At 36.9% G+C, this 13,774-nt stretch overlaps 1 protein-coding gene across 1 annotated transcript; it reads right to left on the reverse strand.

Annotated features, from left to right (window-relative positions):
• Nucleotides 1-2,605: 2,605 nt before the first annotated feature.
• On the reverse strand, nt 2,606-12,735 carry LOC148815094 (myelin-associated glycoprotein-like). Its single transcript, XM_088904976.1, has 8 exons — nt 12,314-12,735; nt 10,041-10,094; nt 8,728-9,087; nt 7,482-7,784; nt 6,244-6,504; nt 4,918-5,181; nt 4,507-4,612; nt 2,606-3,807 (listed from the first exon to the last, which is right to left on the reverse strand). Exons 1-8 carry the CDS (start codon nt 12,318-12,320, stop codon nt 3,540-3,542), a joined length of 1,623 nt encoding a protein of 540 aa, XP_088761102.1. The 5' UTR covers nt 12,321-12,735; the 3' UTR covers nt 2,606-3,539.
• Nucleotides 12,736-13,774: the final 1,039 nt, after the last annotated feature.

The raw sequence follows: 13,774 nt of genomic DNA on the forward strand, positions 1-13,774 counted from the left end.
AGAGTAAGAACATGTAAAACACACGTTGTTGTAGTAAAATTGTTGTGCATTTGGTGCTGTTAAAGGTGTAATAACATAACATGTTATTTATGTTATGTTATTACACGTTACTGTTATTGCTATTGTGTTACTGTCTATTGTCTTATCTTCTGTCCTATTTATATACTGCACCTGAGTGACTAATGAGAAACACTTTTTCATTATACTATGCACCTGTGTAAGTATAATGACAATAAAGTTGAATTGAATTAAAATGTGAGTAATGTCTTACCTTTATGTTCTGCTCGGAAAAAAGCTATCTGTTTTTCTGCGTCTCATAAGATGTTGGCTAATTCAGAGATGTGCGCTATTTTGTGGTTTGAACAGGAAATACTTGACACAATACACAAGATTGAAACATTGTATTTTAGGACAGAGTTTTAACTCACAAAGGAAGAGCTGCTGCAGTCGCGAAACTGATTGTGAACTTTTCTTTAAGTACACAATCACAAATGCACTGCATTTCCAAATTATTTACTAAACGTTAGGCATATACTGTAAGATCTTAGTGAAACAAGACAGGAATTTCAGAAGTCAGAAAATCTTCACATACTGTATAAGGATAAACTGCTAGGATTAGTTTGTGTATTTACATTATAGAGGTAATATGGTATTTTGGTCACTGGAATCATGTTACTTGCATTATTGGTGCTGTTAAACAGATTTTCAGAATGTCAAATTCTAATCTTATACTTATGCTCTCTTACGTACTGTGTTAAATAAATACTGGTGGTTGCCTGTGCACATATCTTCTCAAATCTCTCCATCAACACAAACCATACCCTTGCAGCTGCCTCCCTGGTTTATTCCTCATAAGTAAAGGGGTTTGTGACAGTGGATTTAAGACTCTCAGTCTCTTAAGAATCACTATTTTTTATTAATTAATCTGCATTGTAGTGTTTCATAGCCGTTCAGGGACGCCAAATATGTAATCATAGCCATAGCCAAAATGTAATGTAGTGGCTCTCTGAAGGCACCAGTTCTGTAGGGTTTGGGCATTTACTGAGACAATTATCAATTGTAGCAGTAAATCACAAAGTTGATTCTTTTGATGGCTTTAGAATCCAACCATGCGACATAACTCAAACAACGCGCACACACAGGTACGAATACACGAGGATACATTTATTAATACATAGAATATGCATATAAACCTAACAGATCTTATCGAGAGGGTTATCAGAATACAAAAGATATATATTCAATCAGTTACGAAGAGTTACACATATCAAGAGGACATACGTTCAGTATATCATTCATTAAGACCGTTTCATAAATGAACTTGGTTATAACTTCTACATTAGATACTCAAAACAAGTACAAAACTTTTAGGAATTAAATTGATATCAACTGGTTGGGATAGCAATTGAATTCTCGAGCTGTAATGCATTGAAGTTGAATACTCATCCAATTTCTGGGGATTCAGATCTCCTGCGGGCACAAAGAAACAGTTGCAGGCTGTTGCTGTCCAATCCGCGCTCTCTGGCTCCGTGCCAGGCTGTGCTGTGCGGCTTGCGACGGTGCGTTGCTGATGCTCACTGTCCGGCTAGTTAGTGTTGGCTTTAACTAGCAAAGTTTGTGCACAGGAGAAAAGATGACTGTGGGTCCCAGCAAGTCAGGAAGAGGACCGGTTCGTTCCTGATGAAGAGCTAGTTCTGAATAGTGATTCAGCTGTCCACAGTTCCGACCTGTTCATGAGGCCTGCTGCTGGTTACTCTCTGGCAACCTCCATTCTAGACTCTTAGAACAAAGGAAAGTTCTGGCACTCGGACACACTGGCCGTTCCGTGGTTGTCCGGGCTGAGTCTCAGGATGGTCAGGAGGCGCGCTGCGAGAATGTCCTGCCCTTGGGAGCCTTCTGCTCCTGGGCTGTCCTGCACTGGAATTCTCCTTTGAATTCCCTTTAGAAAAGTCCACAGAAGTCTCACTGAATCTCTTCGTCTGAATCTCTGTGTTGCCTGTTTTTACCTGGAGGAACTTCAGCTCATTCATTGGCTGAAAGTTCCATGGGCATCAGAGTCCCACGTGGGTTACTCAGCCCTACCAGTCCCTGATTGGTTGATCAATTTGAGATATGATTCACTTAGTCCTGACACTTAGTAATGCAGTCCAGATGTCCATCTGGCACTCCCTAGACAGATAGGCGCCAATGGATGACCATTGATCATGATAGCCAGACTTAGCTAAGTGCATCCCCCTTTGGGAGCTGTCCTAGGACCTTAAATCACCCTGCACTAATGGTCTCTCTGTGGCTGCACCACAGAGATGAACAGAGAAATGGGGCCTCATTTGGGAAGCTCAGAAACACTTAATTCTGCCTTATTATTAAGCCTCGCCGCTACAGCATATAAATATTATGTATATTTATATTTACATACAATATTGATAATATAATGAATAAGGTGCAACAAACAAGTACAAGAAATACATTTGATTAAATCATTGAAATAAATGTTATTTTCATTAGTCTTACTGTACTGTATATTCAGAAAAAAATAAATACATTTTAAGTAAAATTTGCTTTATGTTGCATATCATTGTAAGTCATTGCTATGTTACTCTGCATATATAATCACATACTCTATATAGTATATAATTCTGTATGTTTAATTACATTCACTCAATTCTTTTTGTTGCTTTCCCACTGTTTTTTAATTAGCAGCATACAGTATGTTGTGTGTAATGAACTAACAAAACCCCCCATCTTTCACAACTGTCCCATTGTGACAATTTAATACTGTTGAATATTAAGTGTAATTAAAAGAACCTGGTAATAATGACACAGCATTGAATTGACTTCGGTGAAACATATTTTAACTTGAATTCAAGCCCTGAACCAGGCCTGTACTGTCTATACTTTCCAAGATAATACCAGATGTTTAAAGTCACATCCTTTCCAGGCGAAAATGGACAGTGAAAAGGCTGGTGGTTTCTAAGGTTTTAAATTACCGTACTTAAAATATGCATCTATACTTTGTTTTTCATGAAGCTATGGTATAAGGGAATGATCCACCTTTAATGCTTTAATTACAATCAAGAGATGAGGAAGAAAGTGGATTCTAAAGCAAAAACAAAGAAGCTTCTAAAATCATCCTGTCAGCTTTTCACCATATTTTATATTCATTGCACTTTAGGCATGTCCAATATGTATGCTGTTCCTTTCCTGTTTATTGTGTATGCATTTTATAATACAGATTTTTCATTTAATAACAATCTGTGTGAATTTTCTAAACAAGACTGATTACACTTTTTCATTGTTAGAGGGGCAGTGTGTGGTTCCTAATGTAGTTCCTAACTTTATATACATTTTAGAATTCTATATACATTGTTAAGGCCAAGAAAAACTCAACTCAACTCTACTTCTCACATTTCTAGGAATGTGAGACTTTAGGACCTGAGATGCCCTGTAGACAAATTGGGAAAATGTTGTGCATCCAATTTTTTTTAAGGTGGAAAGTTTCCCAAAAGTTTGACCACAGGGAGATATTTCATTTCCGTATTTCAGTCCCTTCTAAAGCACGTGTCATTTTCATAAACATCTCGACAGCAGTCGGGTTCAAGGTAGACAGACTCCTCCTCCTGCTCGTCCTCGTTGTTGTCAGTCTTCCAGTCAGAACCCTTCATCACTTCATCCTCTGGGTTTTTCTCCTTGAGTCTGCGGTTCAATCCTGTAGAGTCGACATATTCAGATCCCCCCTCCCTCTGTGTTCCATCTTGTCGGATCTCTGAGAGGCTGAACGTTTTGTTTTTCTGGCCATTTCCTTTTTTCCTAAATACATAGTACAACAATAAATTAGGATGAGTTAATAAGAGGTGGCGGGGTGATACAGCGGTTGGCACTGCTGCCTCTCAGCGAGAGGGCCCTGGATTCAATTTTGGCGCTAGGGTGCCATCACCATGGAGTTTGGACATTCTTTGTGTGGGTTTTTCTCCAGGTGTTTCCTTCCACAGTTGTAATTGTTAAACTGGTAGATTAATTGGCTTCTGGGAAAATTGACCCTGGTATGAGTATGTGTTTCTGTGTGCCCTGCGATAGCCTGGTGTCCCACCCAGGGTGTATCCTTGCACCTATTGTTTGCTGGCTCCCCTTGTGACCCTGTGCTGGATAAAACGGTTAGAAAATGGATGGATGAGTTACAGATGACGTCTAAAATAATAGTACTGTTGCTGAGAGCTCTTGAGTTTGGCTCCAGACAGGGGTGATTAGTGTGTAGAGTCCCCGTGTTTGTGTAGGTGTTCACCAGGTGCTCTGGTTTCCTCTCACCTTCCGAAGACACATTAAACAATATGACAATATGAATATTATTTCATATGTCCATTATTTTTCTGTCACTGGGCAAAAACATCAGTTCCTTTCAGATTGATACAGAGTTGAACCCAGAAAGATTCTCAGCAACACTACGGTATGTTTTCCACTGAAGGAATCTGCTAACTCTTTCCTTTGTGTTAAGAAATATGCTATACTTACATATTTTGGATTTTCTTGAAAACAATAAGTCCCAAACCAATGATTATTATGGCAGCAAATGCCGCCGTGCCCCCAAAAACTATGTTCATCTTTGTCTCTATGCTTCCTGTAAGTAATATAAAAGCAATGTTAATTGGAAATATATGAAGATCTTTTTTACAACACATTTATTGTTCAAAACCATCTTTTCAACTGTAGTAAAACACATTTTTAGATAGGAATCCACAGACTCACTTTGTTATGTAATTAATGCAGGTTTTGTCTTGTGTTAAATTTAGATGGTGGGCAAAACAACAGTTTTACACTTCATTTGATCTGGACAGATTAGTATTAAGGATGGATTGGTAGAGGGCCAAGGTGGTGCAGCGGTTAGCATTGCTGCCTTGCCTTGGGCTATTTAAAGGCCCTTGCCTGTAAATGGTAGCTGACGTGATATCCTTCCATGTGGGTTGAAGGCAATGCAGAAAATGTTGTCCTGTGTCATCATGCCTCCGGTCAGTTTCACTGACACTATGTTGTCTTGCTCTGTTTGGGAGATGTTGAAACCTTCAGTGTTCGATTTTCTACTGATGTTCCAGATGATGTCACTTGAAGGATTAGCATCAACGACACAAAGACACATGACCATTCCTCCACTGAGGGTGCAGTAGGACTCAGGCAGTATGTCTGGGGCATCTACAGTAGAGATGGGAGAGTGTGGTGGCTTAAACGTGAGATAGAATATAGGAAAAGATTGCAGTGATTCAGTCCAAAATATTTCTGTATATTTCCGAAATCGCTCCCAAAACTTTCAGCTACTTGGAGGTAACACTGGACAGGTCAATTCCTTGTCTTTCCTTGACTTGTGCAGATGCTAATAGAAAAAATCTATGTATGAGCTTCATATCAGGCTGCACAAATAAAACTTTCAGATAGACATTGTTGTTACTCCTCATACACAAAAAGCTATGTAAATCTCAGATTGGACTAAAATTAGAACGCTTTTCTGGAAAGCTGAGAATCAAAGACACAGTAATGTGGAGAAACCATAACTTTTCTTTTTTAAGAGAGCAAAAATGCTACAGTACTACTTAACAGGCTGAAACAGTTATTTTGACCTTTTGGGTCAAATCATGCCAATAACATAACTCAAAACTTTCATTTATAACTATGAGACATCCTTTCCTTATAACAGTCAATGCATTATTTTCACTTGAACTAGAGAAAAAAGAGCAAATTATTTGGAAGTAAATTTAGAGGTGAAAATAAAAAGCACTGTTTTGCACAAAAAGTACATTATTACAGTATGTGGGAGTTTGGATCAAGTTACTCCAGCCATGGTGTTGAATATAGCAAATTGACTTCATTCACTTAATAACTGGATTAGATCCTCTGAACAACTATCTGCAAGCGACCAAATGATCTAGATACCAGGCAGTCCAAACAGTCCAAATTTGTGATATTATAGTGACTGCATGAGGGACAGAGTGGATCAGAACCAGTCTTAGATGTCTTTGTGATGGAAGCAGTGTATCCCCGCTGAAAACTGCTAGCTACAAAATTATTGAGAAATTGAATGCTTTACCAGCGTTGCTCCTCTTTGGAGTGTGACACAAATGTGAGCCTGCAAACATTTCTGATTTTCAATTAAAGTTTCTCTACTTCCTGTGAAACCATCATTTTCTTTTTCTCTGCTCAGTAGGAGAACCGGAAATAGAAATGGTTTTTCAGAGAGTGGTGGTGGGTGGTTTTACTTACATTCAATGGGAATGGGAAGAGCCTTAGATGTTGCATTCCCTAGGCTGTTTTGCGCTGTGCAGGTATAGATGTCAGTTCTGCTTAGGTTTAACTCTATATACTGGCCGTGATGGTTTAAGTCATATATCCGGTTGCCATTAACCCGGTACCACTGAAATATGTGTGGTGCTGGGTTTCCATCGCTTACACAACTCAGCTTAGCTCTGTCTCCCTCTTTTGCACGTTGGCCTGAAAGAGAGACATTGACATCCCTGGGTCCATCTGTAAAACAAGTATTTACATATTAATATTATTTGTCATGCTAAGGTCATGCTATTTCTGTCATCTGTTCATTATAGGGTAGATGTTTATTCCTGGTAAAGGAAGAGACAACTCAGAGTCAATCTAAGAAGCACAGGGCACAAAGCGGAACTGCACTCTGGCCAGGATGCCATTCTGAAACAGGGTACACACATCCCCTGGACAATTTGACACCAGTTAACCCTTCCAGCTAACCACAATGCCATGGTGTCAACCTATATTATTTTACTCTGAAATTAATCTGGAAATATGTCATTTTAAATGAAAACTAATATTATATTATTAAAATATTAAATTAAATTAATTATTAATTAAATAATAATTATTAAATCCTTGGCAGCATGTTCATAGTCAAGTCTGATTAATTATATTCTGTATAATTATATACAATAACAATTAATTATATCCTCCCAGTAAAACCATATCATATTACTCTTAAATGTTTTGCCATGTTTTCATTTGCATTGTACTTATTGTTTTCTCACATTGCATTCTATATCATGTTATTTCCTGCACTGCAGAATAGAAAGTGTCACAGCTTATTACATTTTCTTTGTGTAATGCATTGTGAATTTTGACAATTATAGCACTTTCAATGTTACTTTGAACCCGTCGTTGAAGCCATCATCATTGAAGACGATGGGGACTGAGCCCCAGATCCTGATGCTGTCAAAAAGCAACCTTCAACTAAGAAGAGGAAGGGTTATACAGTTAATATACTGTAAATGATAGCAAAATGTTAAATTGTTAGTGCAAATCTGCACTACACTAACATCACCATTTTGAATAAAATTAATAAATAGTTAATCAAATCCTATTAATGACGCATTATTATCAATGCAGTGCATAAATGTGTATGTTTCGAATAACATTGTGCACAGTGATTTGTATAATACAGTGTTCTGTGTCATAAGGGTGCATTATAAAAGATGGCTTACATTGAACATTTAATTTTATATATTTTTTTACTTTCTTGACCTCTGAATATGTAGCTTCACAGGTGATGTCAGCACCATTGTCTGAGTAAGTATTTGTCAGATGAAGGACTGAAGCAGATCTCCATTTGCCTTCTTCCACTTCCACTTGTGTGGGAGGCTCTGGTATCAGACGTAGATCCTTGCTGTGTTTCCATTTGAACATTGGAGGGACAGACGGACAGGTGTGATTCACTTCACACTTTAGACTGATGTTGCCTTCAATCAATGGACCACTTCGATCTATCCTTGGGATATTTGGGAAGCCTAAAACCCAATTCATAGAGACAAAGAGTCAATATCATTATGGTTGTGTCACAATCGTCATCCCTCCTCTAGAGGGCGCTCTGACCCTTTTTGTGTTTTGGTTTCATTATCACTTACACCTGTCCCTGATTTCACCGTATATTATTTAAACCTCGTCCCTCTGAAGTTTGGGGCTCTGCATTGGAAGACGGATGCCCGGAAGCCTGCCTAGCATCAAGTCGCCCTACTGTACATCCCCCGCCTGGCCTCGTCATTCCGTTTTTAATTTCCTAGTTCCATGACCCTGTTCCTGTTTCTAATCGTCTTGTCCTGGATGGATCACCTGATTTTGGATTTTGGATTTTGGACTGTGCCCCGGACTTCCTACTTGGACTGTTTTGGACTTGTTTGCCTGTGCTCCCCAATGCACCTGGATCACTGTCGGCACCGCCCCCCTGTTCACCATCCCTTCCATTCCTCACCGCGTTTTCACTGTAGTCCTTATCCAGTCTCTTCCGGATCATACCATCTGCACAGGGTCCTAAACTACGCACTTCACGGGAGTCAAGACCGGCTCCCGTTACAGGTTGCATATAATCATTTGCATAGAATATACAGTCTACACTATTTTGTAGTCCTTCTGCCTGGATGTTGACATACCTCTGTCTTCCACCACTGGGGCCATTGGTTCATGGCTATTCATCTTATTCAGAAAACAGTAACATTGGTCACAACAAATGGGATAGCACCCATGCCTAAATCACCTGACTGTCTGCCTTCTGACATTGCAGTTTAAGATGCTCACACATCACACAGCAAAGCACTCAAATTCTGAATTGTTGGCAGCAACACTAAACACTGTACCTTCAAGCTGTTCATTCAAGACGTATTAAGAACAATCAATAAAGACAATCTTGTATAGTAATGTTAATCTTAAGTGAAATGTTTGTGTTGAATCTCTTACCTGTAACACTAAGCTGTACAGTTGTGTGATAGAACTTTCCATCGTGATCTTTATCTGGGTAGATCCACACATAAAGCCGTAATGAATTATCTGACTGTTTTATATTACTGATCCTCAGAGAGCAGTCGCCAGCAGTTTTGTTCCCCACTAACGATGTGCGACTTTTGAACTGATCGATAACTCCTCCTGGATCATTCTTGTCATATACCTTAAGATACTTTATGCTGTCATACAGATACCAGTTAGCAGAATCATAAGGAATGGCCCGGCAAGGAATGACTACACAGGAACTTTCTAGTGCATGAACCCTCTGTGGAAGTCTGACTTTCCACGCATTGCACATTGCTGCCAGCAGAATACCTGGGGAAAAAAATCATAATACATTGGAATAATGAAGATAATCATTGTTATCAGCATGACTGAATGCCACCTGTTTGTGAGAATTTGTGCTCTGTTTCAACAATCAGTTGAACAGCCCAAAATACAAGAAATTGTGTCTGTGGCAGCCACACTGTTCTCTTTGAATCACAGAACGTTTGATGTGGCAGAGTAAGTGAGGAAGTGTATAATTTACCAAAGACTGCTATTTTGTGCACGACAAACCCGAACTAACGTTGAGAAATCAGCGGTGATCAGACACAACAGCAACCCTGCATGGTCTATCCAGTCACTTTCAAATCTGCCAAGTCTTGGATCAGTGCTGCCAATGGTTCCTTTTGACGATGCATCTCAATTCATCCTGAGAACCTGAAGCTTGTGTGCTAGCTAAATAATTCTGCACCCGCACATCATTCCTCTAAAATTGCACTGGTTTGGTGTGAAAGTTAGAGCTGACTTTCATTTTCTCCTGCTCAAATAGAAGTCACCGAATTGTCTTGTTTATTTTAAAAAAAACTTTAAGAAACTGTCAGTGTTTCTACAGGATGTGAGAAATGCATTCCACAGACCTGATGGTGGTCAAGAGTAAGCTCTATCACCTAGACTAAAAAAGCCTGAATCGTCATATATCATGTTATGAGCTGGATTAACTTTATGCAATAAACCCTTGAAGATTTAGGAAAAATGTGTATGATAACCATTTCTAAAACTGGACTGAGACATAGTAAAACTGTTCAGTGTAAATCAGCATCTGATGTTTTATCTTTGACAGTTTTCTTCCATCGTGTTTGTTTCTCTCTCTTTTGGAGCTTCTACTTCAAATTAGATTTAAAAAAATACTAATTTATTTCATTTGACCGGGATGTATCTCTAAAAGAGCTTGACAGAATTAAATGAGAATCAACCAATCTCATGCAGGGAAAATGAATAATTACCTTGAAAAATGCTGACATGGAGAAGAGGTCTCATTAGTAGACTCATTGTCTTTACTGAAAAAAAATTAAAAGCATATCAATTGGGTCACAGACTAAGAAATCAGAAAATGTAGAAAAGGATACATAGTGTACATATTGAAACTGTTTATGGAATTAATGCATTGAAATAAATAATAAGTAAAAATAATATGTATAAAAGTACATGTATGAGAAAAAAATCACCAAGGATCTTAGCTTCAGTTAAGTTTAAATTGGAACTGTATGGTGGCTACATTCCCTTTAATTGTCTATTACCTAAGCAGGGCAGCTCCTACTGTACAATAACATAAATTGCTATTTTAAAACAAAGTTTGTTCATTTTCAAAAAGGATTTGCTGTTTATTTGTTTAGTGTCAAATAACAATTGATCACAATTTGATCTTCAAGAAGACTTTCATTATTACAGTTTTCTAGAAGAAATTAAAAAGTAAATTGACAGAAAAAACAAATAAAACATTTCACATTTGAGTAGTTGGGAATACACCAGAGAACAAGGAAATAGCAGAAATTGGCTGTACTTGGTTTTAAAGAAATGCAACTGTTTTACTATTGTTTAATGCTCAAAGCATGGAAGTGGTTTCAGATAGTGAACAACACCAAATGTCAGGCAAAGCTGACATACAGAATTTGTATATTTCCCCTTTTGCATGTTGGTGGGAGTTGAGTAATTTCAACTTTAAGACAACTTACACAGAGTTCCTTTCTCTTTGAGAAATTAATATAAATTATAAATGCTAAAGGAATTACGACTACTGATGATTATTTTGCTTACTGAACTGGTCATTGCTTATTGTTAGTGCCAGTATTTCATGCATAACTCTTCACCTATCTTTATACTGTATTTCCTCCTGACCTGCCATCAGGTGACTTTTGACACATACTGTATCTGCGGGTCACATACTCCTCTAACTATGTGTGATATGTGTCACAAACTGCAGGATTACCACCAAATACATTTAATAAAGAAATAGAAACTTCTTTCTTCAGTTTAACAGTTAATACAAACAAAGCTAAATTTTACAAACCCCCATATAATTCTAATTGCTTTGAATTGGCAACATATGTTGTACTTTGGTAAAACAGCCTCAATTCCAAATTGACACACAATTGGAAAAAAAAATAAACCAATAAAAATAAACACATATGAACTAACACAGAAATGCTATTTGCAAAAACATTAGTTCTTTTGGTTATTAATTATGTAACTTCTTAGTTGTTTATTAAATTTATTACAGAATTTTAGTATACCTTAATAACAGTTCTGAGTTTGATACATTTACACAAATGACATAACTTAGATTTTCTCTTTTTTTCTTTAAACTTGAATAGATATTTAATCACATGGTTGAAATTGGATGTTAAACTGTTGAATCACATCATATATGCTACAAAATAAATCCATATAAAGTTATTTTATGCTAACTTCATTTCCTTATTCATAATTACCAAGCATTTTTTTTTTCAAAAGTCACAAGTGGGTTTTCACGTGTGGTACTTCTATTTAGTAGATGGTTTCAAAGATTGTCCATTGTGTGTTAATGAGTCAAATTTGTAAACTGATTTGTACTGTGGATATGTTCACTGTTTTGCTGTTGGTTTTGATAATTTTTGTAACAGGAGTATTTACCTTAGCAATTAGTGGAAAAGCTAAATAAAAGCAATGCCTAACTCTGGATGAGATCACCTTCACACAAATAGAGACTTATTTTCTTGGAAGCACAATCATCAAGATATGATGCATGAACAGGTAACCTACAATAATTAAAGTATTATTTCATTTGCATTCTTTAAATCATTCAGTAACAACATGAAAGAAATCACCTTTACACATGACTTGATTCTAGATTAGGTACTCATACAGTATATATTCTGCTCTTTCTAATGGTTATCCATTCAACAATATTACAAGCTCAGGACCAATAATTAATTGCTCACCAGGCTAGCATATACAGTAAATATTGTAAATCATAAAATTTGCAAAAGACAAACAAATTTGAAGTTTTAATTTTCCATCTTATGAGAAGAATTAAAGCAATAGCACAGCTAAGAGGTTTTTATAAACAATAGTTCTTGAAAAACACCGAACTTTTAAGTTTAGTTTGCAAAATGTACCATTTGTACTTTTGACGTTACACTGGAACAGAAACTTATGACACATCATAAAACGTAAATCATATATATATATATTATAGAGTGAAATCGAGATTTGTAGAAGCAGAAACATTTGTACTTACAGTACATCTTTTGTTTAATTATTTCCTACGTGCCTGTGTAAGGTTTCTTCACACAGTCAAGAGAACGTAGATATCTGCTGTTGATGTGCTGATCCGTTTTCTTATTTTTGTTCCACACAAGTGACAGCAGGAAGTACTGAAAGGCAGTATATTATTTGCAGTAGCTCAGGGCTTCTGGACCTTCCAATTTGTTTTTACTTTTAACTTCTTCAGTGGTCTAAAGCCACAACAACCCACCAATACGTTTGAAAAATATACAGTATGTAGCAATTCTTCAAATAGCAAATACAAAAAAAAAAGAAAAGCTGCTTACTCAGTTGAGGCCTTCAGAACATTTTGACCATCAGCCGTCTAAGTCGAAGACATTTGTATTTTCTTGTGCAATGTTTTGTTGTGAGAGAATGTAATAGGCCTAATTCTGATTCTTTTTATATAACATCTTTTTTGACAGCAAAGCTAACTTTATGACTACTAGTGCCAAAATGATTGCTAGATATACAGAAGTTCCTCTACTACTACTTCTACATGACTGTTGAGATAAAATGGAAAGTTAGTATAAAAGGAAGGCACTTATCAAGAACCAGGTGGAAAGTTTTTTTCAGTATTAGTATTACAACCTATGACACATACTACAATAAGTGCTCTTACTATAATTACTATGACTACTACTGACTACTGCTACTGTCATAGAGAATAATAAGAACTTAACAGAACTGCATCTGTTAGGATGAATGAGAAGTCAAACATGCTGTGCTCAAGGCCACAACCTCTTGTGGAGTCGTGGATCAGGACAGTTTCAATACATCCTCTGGTGCTTATAATTTAATTTATAATTAGATATTGACAACCAAATGATCTAGATAGGCCAAATCACCCCCTCTGTTCTGTAACTGTTAATGTACTGACCACCAGATGCTCTATAAGTTATGCATAACTACTATTACGCCTACTGCTCCTGCTACTGTTAATACAATTGATATTTTCCCTTATGAATAAAAATAACTTTGTATGTACAGGAAGTACAAATTAATGCTCTGACAATTTAAAATTAGACATTTAACCATATATAACATATATTCTATGCAAATACATCACTGCCTTAAGTTAATCATAATAGGAAATTAAGATGTACAGTATTAAAATCCCCAGTATTGCCCGTTCAAAGAATGGACACAACCAGGGAGGAAGCTGAGGTTTGGTGTGCAAATTAGAGGGAACAATTTGATCATATAAATTCACTGGGCAGAATCTAACTGGAAGTTGAAAAATGGTTTTTGACTATAAGAACACCTCCCTCATTGCCTCATTTTGTATATATTTTATTAATTTATTTTTTTTATCTGGATGATGCTTTGGCTTTTATTTGTACTCTGTGGCATTTATCCCCACCATAAGACGTGTGTAATTCTTTGTCGTTTTTTTTACAAACTTATTGTTCACTTCTGCTTTCAAGATGATACT

This window comes from Atractosteus spatula, chromosome 25, assembly GCF_055471065.1.
Source record: "Atractosteus spatula isolate fAtrSpa1 chromosome 25, fAtrSpa1.hap1, whole genome shotgun sequence".
Classification (NCBI taxonomy): Eukaryota; Metazoa; Chordata; class Actinopteri; order Semionotiformes; family Lepisosteidae; genus Atractosteus; species Atractosteus spatula.

Excerpts from the sequence above, each read along its gene's own strand:
- LOC148815094 (XM_088904976.1), bottom strand. Across the intron at positions 7,785-8,727 it reads TGTACAGCTTAGTGTTACAG|GCTTCCCAAATATCCCAAGG; the intron begins GTAAGAGATTCA and ends ATTGGGTTTTAG. Across the intron at positions 6,505-7,481 it reads TATAAAATTAAATGTTCAAT|ATGGACCCAGGGATGTCAAT; the intron begins GTAAGCCATCTT and ends CTTGTTTTACAG.